This window comes from Habropoda laboriosa, unplaced genomic scaffold (assembly GCF_001263275.1).
Source record: "Habropoda laboriosa isolate 0110345459 unplaced genomic scaffold, ASM126327v1 scaffold18, whole genome shotgun sequence".
Taxonomy (NCBI): Eukaryota; Metazoa; Arthropoda; class Insecta; order Hymenoptera; family Apidae; genus Habropoda; species Habropoda laboriosa.
In genome coordinates, this window is record NW_017100152.1 from 2515262 (window position 1) to 2524527 (window position 9266).

General features: G+C 39.8%; 1 protein-coding gene across 1 annotated transcript in view; it reads right to left on the minus strand.

Annotated features, from left to right (window-relative positions):
- Positions 1-7587, minus strand: part of LOC108575265 (microtubule-associated protein futsch-like) — a 28765-nt gene extending 21178 nt beyond the window's left edge. Inside the window, 3 exon segments of the mRNA XM_017938021.1 lie at positions 4842-5084; positions 6064-6276; positions 6909-7587. Of these exon segments, the coding sequence (XP_017793510.1) occupies positions 4842-5082 (241 nt within the window). The 5' untranslated portion in view covers positions 5083-5084; positions 6064-6276; positions 6909-7587.
- Between the last annotated feature and the right edge of the window lie 1679 nt (positions 7588-9266).

Below are 9266 nucleotides of genomic sequence, written 5' to 3' on the forward strand. Positions count from 1 at the left end.
AGAACTAATAATAAAATGCATCTGTAAACGCAAGTATGATGTAATACTCGCATAAGTATAATTCTCAGATCGTTTAACTTGTCACGTCGAACCACGGAGCCAGCAAATTCTCTATGACAAATTGATCGGAAGCCCTGACGATGATACAAGAGAAGCCGTGCGTCGGGGGTCGTGCCTTTTAATGCGTGACGACCCCTGCACATTTTCCTTGCAAAACCTATCTATACATGTATGCACATGTGTGCATATGCACCTATGTATCCATGCATTAATGCACGATCCACGATGCGCGTAAGAAACGTATTTACTGATATTACTGCGTGTGTACGTGCCTAGGCGGCGATAACTCCCATACGATATTTCATATATCAGATCACTTCAAACATTAACGCAACGATCAAAAAAATAAGTGGATAATACAAATGAAATTATATACGGAAGAAAACACGGTAACATTCGTGTTCAGTTTTCGAAGAAAGGATCGAAATGATAGAAGAAATGGTGGACAACAACGTTGACGTCTCGGAGGCATGCTGTACTTAAAAACATGTGTGGGATTGAAAATACTTGTGAGTTAAATATAGACAAAATCGTGGGTCTCTTCGTTGGAGCATTTTCCCCCCCCCCCCCTTCGCCCGTAGCATCTTTTAGAACCTCGAGCATTCTCGCCGTTTCCACCGTATTTCTCCATTTGCAATTACTTCCTTCCGTTTTTCCTCTTTTCTCCTTCATTTTTTCTCCTCCTCTTCCTCTTTCTCACCCGCTACCGCCCCACATTATCCCACCCTTTTCTTTCTTCTTTCTTTTTTACTCCACGACGGACACTGCAAGGGTTGCCCTCCCCCCCCTCCCCCCTCTCCTTCAACTATGTTTAGACATGGTTTCTCGTTGTCCCTCCTTGCAACTTTCACTTCTCAAGATTCGTAGACGTTTTCATTCAACTTGCATTTTATAACAAAAGAGTAATATGTATCACGTGATGTATTACAATAAATAAAGAAAGAAAATTATTTATATGTTCATCATAGTAAATCGTCGTGTCGAAAAATATTTCAAGTATCGCTCTCACAAGAGCAACGCTTACGAGAGTATAATGCAAAAGCTTTTGTTCTTCTAACAGGGTCAAAAAGCGTCTTCGAAAACTGCTGACATCGCTCTTCGTTGGTCTCACACGACAGAAGGAAACATCGAACGAGGTCGATGGGCAGCTGTTGTTCTAACCTGTTCCAAACGTAAGAGTCGATATCATAGTTATTCCTTCCAATACGTACATAATCTTGTCAAGAAATACTGACTATTTGTCTTCCACATAGCATCGGTGTTATTACACGCGCGGACATGCACATACACACGCACAAGGAACGAAATAGCAAACAATGTTTAAACGTACACGAGCTTGATAGAGTAGCACAGAGATCGACTTGGCTCGTCCGTGGCTATTTATATTTTTAAGACAAGGGCAAAGACCCGATCCAAGGATTTATTAAAGCCGAAACCGACGACATTCATTTCTAACAACAGTTCGTGTAATTTTTTTCGACAACACAAGGTGTTTCTTAATGTCTTGAAATTACTTCGAAATTACTACAATTAGTATGAACAAAATTTTTAATCAAGACATGAGATTGATGTACGCGCACATGTGCGTGTATGTTACACATGCTATCTTGATAATTTAAAATAATGATAAGAATGAAGATCACAGCGAGAAAGAACGAAAAACGCACTACGATAAAGACGCAGTGCAGTGGTGAAGAACTTTTTTATGTTACAGCTTAAAGATTATTAATGCCAAGTACGCTATTTTGATGTAAGGGTCAGGTTCAAGAACAGCCAGGCAATCGAGAAACATTAGAGTTTCACGACTCGAAGAGCACCATGCACGAGAAAGAAAATCTGTAGCGAATGCCGTGGTAAAATTAGACACACTATACTCTGTTGCGCGTACGATGAAATTGTAAGAGTCGCTCCGTACAAGTTTTTTCAAATGTCAATACGTATACGACCTCTGGCCAAATATGTATGATATAATATTCAAAGAAATTGAAACTTTGATACTGGACATTTCGTTACAGGTTTAACTGTTTGGACAAATGAAACCCTGTATAAATTGTGAACATGCATCGTCTCGTACTATTAAATAGGCATATCTAACTGTAAGTGTAAATACACTTGTGAAAGGAGCACGCGTGTTCAACTCCGCGCGGTTCGATTGAACGGAACCCTCTGTTGTGCGTGTGAGTTCTTCCGGATATTACAAGCATCGAATAACTTCAACTTTCTCGATGCTCCCCACGTCCTCAATCATGATTCATACCGACAAGTATGCCTTCCCTATCTTTTATATGTGCAGTTACCCGCACAATATCTGTAAGTACATGCACATACATACATCGACATGTATAAGCATTATAGCATCAATCTTTTACGACCGTATTACCGTACATTAACTTACAAAATGTTCAACTTCCTAAGCGTACGCCACACGCGTTCAAAATTCTCACGTATGATACATCATCAATCCCATTCCCCTCTTGTCCGTCTAAATATTGCCAAAATTTCACCGTAAACGCCGTCTGTTACTCACATCCCTCCTGTCTATCGAGTTCATATACCTATGTATGTATGTACATATATGTATATCGAGATTCGCAGAGACACGATACACGATCGTCAGAAATAGTAGAGAAGTCATACCATTGCGCGAGTAACTTAAAAATAAGCACATGAATGAATTCACGTCTCGCGCTTTCTTTCCGATCTACCAATCCTTCCTGTGATGTACTTACGTATCCACATAGGCGGCCTATGAGTCACGCGAAACTTATCAACACGTTTCTACCATATCCCCCTCCCCCATCATCGCACACAGTATAATGTATTATATATATATACACATATGCAAATGCATGGAGACGAACCCACGCATGCACGCACGCACGCACGCACGCACGCACAATTAAGTATGCAAAACGAGAAAGAAATTCTATTATACGAAATGATCAAAAAGATATCAGTCATCTGACTAATCGGAGAAAGAAATTTTTTTAGGCTGCAAGCCCCTATCAACTTTTTATGCATTACTAGGCATCAACGAGATATGAATATTTTCTTTTTTCCCATATTATTATAAAAACTTAATGCTTTCCGACCTATTTCAACCTAAATAAGTTCATTTACCAACGTGTATTACGTATAATAGATTTGAAAGGTTTACATTATTATTCTCTTCTCTCCCTATCTCAACTATTCCACTTTATCTTTCTTCATCCTATTCTCCTATGTTCCGCGTGCGTACAATACGAGTACATGCACTACCCGCCCGTTCAATCTCCACTCTCTTCTTCCCCCTTCGTTTCGTATGCGTGTGTGTCGCATATGAGACCATTCTTCGTTTAGCTATACCGCGAAATAATATAGTTATTTCGGTTTAGCGACAATTTTCGCTACGTACCGTGTAGATTGTAGATGGATTATTGATCCAAGTTCTGGTGACTGCGGGGATGTGGCCGTAGGCCGGTCTAACATGCGCATACCGCATCAAACTCATAGTTACATATTTTTCTTCTTTCCTATAATCCTTTTTTCCCTACTTTCCTTTCCTTCCTTTCGCCATCTACCCTTTCTCACCTTTTCTTCTTTATTCTCAGTCTCTTCAGCCTACTCTTTTCGCATTTAACTTGCCTTCATGTACAATACTCCAACATCACCGCGTATTATCTATACTTCTCCTAATATCTTCTTTCCACTTCTTTACACATTCTTCCGAATAATTTTGGGGATTTTTTCTCGTTCACGTTTGCTACTATACATACATATATAGTCCAACTGTATACTCATTGTCAATATGCGACGTGCATGCATATATGACGATGTAAACGTATTAAACGAAACTAAAAGATAAGTTTTACCGATTAAAATTCTTCAGAAACTAATACCTATACATATATATTCTATATCAAGTATTATTTTCATTTGACTAATTTTGAATAGATACAGGTACGTGTACATATTATGTAAGTTGGACGTAAATCAAAGACTAATTTTCCGATACTTCCATCTTCCCTCTTTCGCTGAATTTCTAACCGCGATACAACCGGTGAGCAAATAAAAATAAAAAGTCTTTATCCTGAGAAAATGATTTTATTCCAGCTGTTTTGGCGTCTCGTTAATAAATATCTAACACGCACACATAACAATATGGCAGAAAAAGGTGTGTGAGGAAAATGAGTTTACAAAGTTATCAAATTATAAAACGGTCAACTTGAATAATAAAGGAACCGTAGTAGCTGTTAAACGTTGACAACCACCAGCACACAACTAATGACGAATAAAGGTACATACCACTCGCGATTTCCTTACTATATAGCCAACACACGTCCGCTCAAACTCCGCCTAGCAACAAGGGGGACCTACAAAGTTGCTGGGTAAGCTTGTCCGATAAATCGGAAGGAATACGCACAACGAAGAAGAACCGTTACCGCCGCTTCAGTTCATGCGTGGAAGTAACACGATGAGTTAATACGTAAAATCATCATTGTAATCGCATAATTCTAATTACCTACTACAGATCATACTACGATATACTCTACTGCTAATGTGTTTTTCACGATAACACACATCCACTTTATAAATGAGAACAGTATTCCATCATATCAAATATGTAAAATAGTATGGATATGAAGGATACAAAAGTTGATACATTTCGAAAGGCATTTTCTTGCTCGTTACTAACGTTATTTACTTTGGTTGAAGCAACGTAGAAATAGCGAAGAGAGATCGCGTTTAAAGGAGTAGAGAACAAAATCCTTTTGTCCTTTCGATATAAAAACTCTACTAACCTTTTGCGAGACGGTTCAAGATGAGATCTTTATGTTGCTCGGTATGAGGCTCTGGAAGCACAACGAGAAGGTAACAACCACTTAATGGTGATGGTGGTGGATGCTGTTGTTGAGAGCCCGGTGGCATCGCACTGCCGGTCACCGGTGTAACTGGAGATGCATTTTGTTCAATGTTTGTCGGCGATATTGTAGTCGTTTCCCCTCCCCCTCCGCCCTCTCCGGTAGGATCCGTGGTACTCATTGCTAGGTGGTAGGTAAATGGAAAGGGGAAAACGAAAAAGAGAGATAAAAAGAAATGGGAAAAGATAGAAGGAAAAGTGTGGTGGGAGAGAAGGGGAAGCAAACAACAGAAAAATATTACCATTAAAAATACAGTATATTGCTTGCGTTAGCAAAAATATGTAGGTACATATGTATGTATAACGATAATAAGAGATCCAAATAAAGCTTCATACACTGCTTATATCATTGAATTCCACTCTCCGAGGAAATACCTTTTATTCAAAGAAGACAACGATATTAAGAATAAACTTTCTCATCGAGATAGTATGCATGTATTCTCAATTCTCATCTATGCAAGTGTCACACTTCGACCACCGCGTGTCTGACATATAACATCATACTTCTACTAGAATCTGAACTGTACCAGCAGCAGTCCATTCGCTGTTATCATTTCCCGTGTATTACACCAATAGTATTATTGTACAAAGAATGATAAGCAACTCCAAGGGAGGATCAGCTGAAGGCGTAATTGGAAAAATTTTCGATAAACGATGATCGTTAGTATTATAGTTTAACACCAATACCTACGTATATTTTACATACGTGATACGTGCACAAAGGTATAAAAAACGAACAGACGTACGTACAACCGAAAGATGTTAACGTACATTTATTATTTACAAGGAACCTCAAATTTAGATACCATCTCCACTTTTTCAATATCGGCTATGACCAGTTACTTCTACTTGCGTGCAGTTATATAGCCTGTTCCGATACAACGAAAGCAACGACGGCGGATTAGAAATTGAAAAATTCATCACTGACTAGGACACGCTTTTTTCTACACCCACGTACAAGATTTTGAAGAAAGCTTGACGAAGCAACGATTCGTGAAGAACGTCCCCTTGTGTGAAAAGAAAAAGAAACGAAACAACTATCGAGGCGAATCGTAAAGTTTAACTGTAGTAATGTAAACAGAATTGTAATAATAGAATCTTACCGAAGCAAAAAAATTTCGAAGAGATTCTATGAAAAATTCGCCGTGTGTTGTCTCAACGCGATTTCATACGGGCAGCATTAACGTTAGGTATTGCGCAGGATTTGCACGACCCTTTCCCTGAAAAGCGGTAGGGCTATGTCCTACCGTCTACTGCGCAGGATCCGAGTTTCTCCGCACGACCTTAGATCATTGATCCAAATTCTGGCTAGCCAACTAGAAAACAGGACATTAAACGTTTATTCTTAATTATCGACTTCAATAGAGTCTATTTTATTTTTCATCTCTATTGTTATTTTTCTATCAACAAGAATGACAAATATACCAAGTGTGAGAGTGAGGAGAATTCAGGAAAGCTAATTCGAATCGAATGCGCTAAAGACAAACAGACAGATAGAAAAGCGCAATCGAGATATATAACAAATACTCTTCTTCGTTTCTTACTCACAATTACCAGCGTGCATTTCGTACACATTACAAGAAAAGAGTAAAAAAAGAGGAAGAAAACAGACAACAAGAGAATGGTGATTAAAAGCTGAACAAGAAACAATTGCTGTGTAACATCTAGTCGTTGTACGAATCGTTGCACAGGAGAACGCGAAATTACAATGAAAAAAATTTGAAACGGTCGACCCATCGAGTATCGGCACTGCAGTCCACCCCTTAGTAACAACCCCTCCCGCAGTCAACCCAGCCAACCGATAGGATTTATCCTATATATACAGTTCGTAAAAGTGTTAACACAGAATTTTTGGGACATTTTCATCCCGTCTACGTTTTACAATATCATTTCCCCAATGTTTACACCAGGAATCGTTATTCAGAACGATAATTGCTCATTCGCTTACCTCGTTACGCTATACACGTTTGTCCAATTTTGATTTTCCAATTCCACGATATATAATGTATGGTATATCCAAGAAGGCTTCTTTTTCCAGGAAAGGCGCAGCAACTTTGTAACGAGAATAGTATCCGTCAGAAAAAAATCGAACACGCCGGGTCGTGTCTGTCTTCCCCAGCAGTATGTGCGCCTCTGTCGTGTAAGCGGAGATCGCCGCTTCGCAAGACGACCAACTCTCTCGTCGTCCTTTTCGTATTCAGTGGTGCACCGCGTTTAAAACAAGAGAAAGAAAGAAAGGGAGTAAAAAGAGACAACGAGAAAGGGGCAAAGGAAGAGTACGAGAGGTGTTCGCGAATACGACAGCAAAAGGGATACGAGAGAGCGAGAGAGAGGGAGAAAGAGAGAACCGTCGTAGGACACACGATGACACTAAACGTAGATCGGAACTGGAAGAAGGCAAAACGTATCGCCCTCTTATCTGGCTACGGGTGGCAACGTATAATACCGTTGTCGCGAGCTTCCCTGCTGCGACTCACGAATGTCTCTATTCTCCCAGTGTATGTGCTGTGTACGTGCGTGCGTGTGTGCGTGCGCGTGTGTCTGTGTGTATGTGTGTGTGTGTGTGTGTGTGTATGTATCAATCAACGATGATACTCGAATCGACTCAGCAGCAACACTCGCGTTGCGGGCTGCCGGCTCTCTGACAGACTTTGCGATATCCTTTCTCGCTGCCACGCAAACCCACCCCCTCTCTAAACGTTGTTCCAGTATCCCCACTAGCGATGCGCGTCACCTCCATTACTTCGCTTGCGCAGTCCAGGCACTGCTAGTGCCGTCTAGTCGGTCCATGCATGTATACACACATACGCAAAACCATACAAACACACGCGCGAGCGCGCGCGCATCGTACGACGTCGAAATCGTCGCAATGTAGGCCCATTTCGGTGTACATATAACGGGGACCTCATACTGCATCTATACAAATACAGATACGTACGAGATTCGTACTACTTTAACTGGCTGCGCGCGCACACGGTGTGTGTGTGTGTGTGTGTTGTGTGCGCGCGCGCGCGTGTGTGTCACTGACTGACATGACCGGCAAGCCGGCCGGCATGACGTTAGAAAATGCCGGTATCGAGGAAAAGGACTTGCACCCGAAACGAGGAAAACGAGGAAAACCAGGAAAGCATCTAGATACTTCGAGGTCGACATTGGTTGCTCTGTGCAGTACGGGTGTGGTTATTTCGGGGAAGAAATGTTACTAGGTGAAATAATGACCACCTAAGAAACACGCGATACATCTGTCTGCCATTGAGCCGGCCGGCATACCGTGAGAAATTAAGGAACCGTTTCTTCTTTATTATCCACCTACATGGTGATAATTGTGCTGAAATGCTTCTTAAAAGAAGCAATGAACATAACTGTTTCGTAACATTGTAAGGAAATATCTCATATCGAATTAAATACTAAAAATATTATATATCTCTTACAAGCATATAATAATCCCCTTTCTCCCCTCTCCCACCCACACACGCACACATTACATTTGTCTATTGTTATTCCGTGAAATGTTCTCATAAATCAAATTTCCATTTTCATCACACACGCACACACGCGCGCGCATAAAGTATATACTGTAATAAAGAAACTATTTCTTCTCTATTAGACTTTAAAATAATGTCCATTGCTCTATTGTTATTGCTAGATATACATACTTCGTACGCGTCCGGTACTCTGGCATACATTTACTTTTACGTTTTATCGCTACGTAATCCTTGTGTAATATGTTAACGTGAAATCTGTTATTCTTACGAAACTGAATACGTAATAATACTAATAATAATAAGAAGAAGAAGCTTAATAATAATAATAATAATCATAATGGTTATGATAATAACAATAATACAATAATAAGCATATTATGTCATACTTGATTGACTCGTCAGACATATACATTTGTCGCAATGCGGGGAGGATCTGTTTCTATAATCCTTCTTACTCCATACCGTTGGGACGATTCCCTTTTGAACCAAAGACAGAGTTTTAAATAATCTCCCGGGTGATTTTGTTCATCGGTTGACAATAAATCAGAAGAAATCCATGAAAACGAGCTAAATAAATAAATTCAGCTAAAATAACAAGTCCAGCTAACTTTTCATTCAAATCTTGTCAAATTAGAATATTTTATTTTTATTTCGTATCAATCTATCATTGACATTAAGCTGTGTAATAAAAGTAACGAGAAAACAATTAAATTGAAGGAAATAGTAGCGCCGACTGTTCAACACGGGATCAATAAACTCTTCTGTCCAAGAGGAACACTCTAGACATTGATCTACCATCTGCGGATTTTCATAAATGTGTA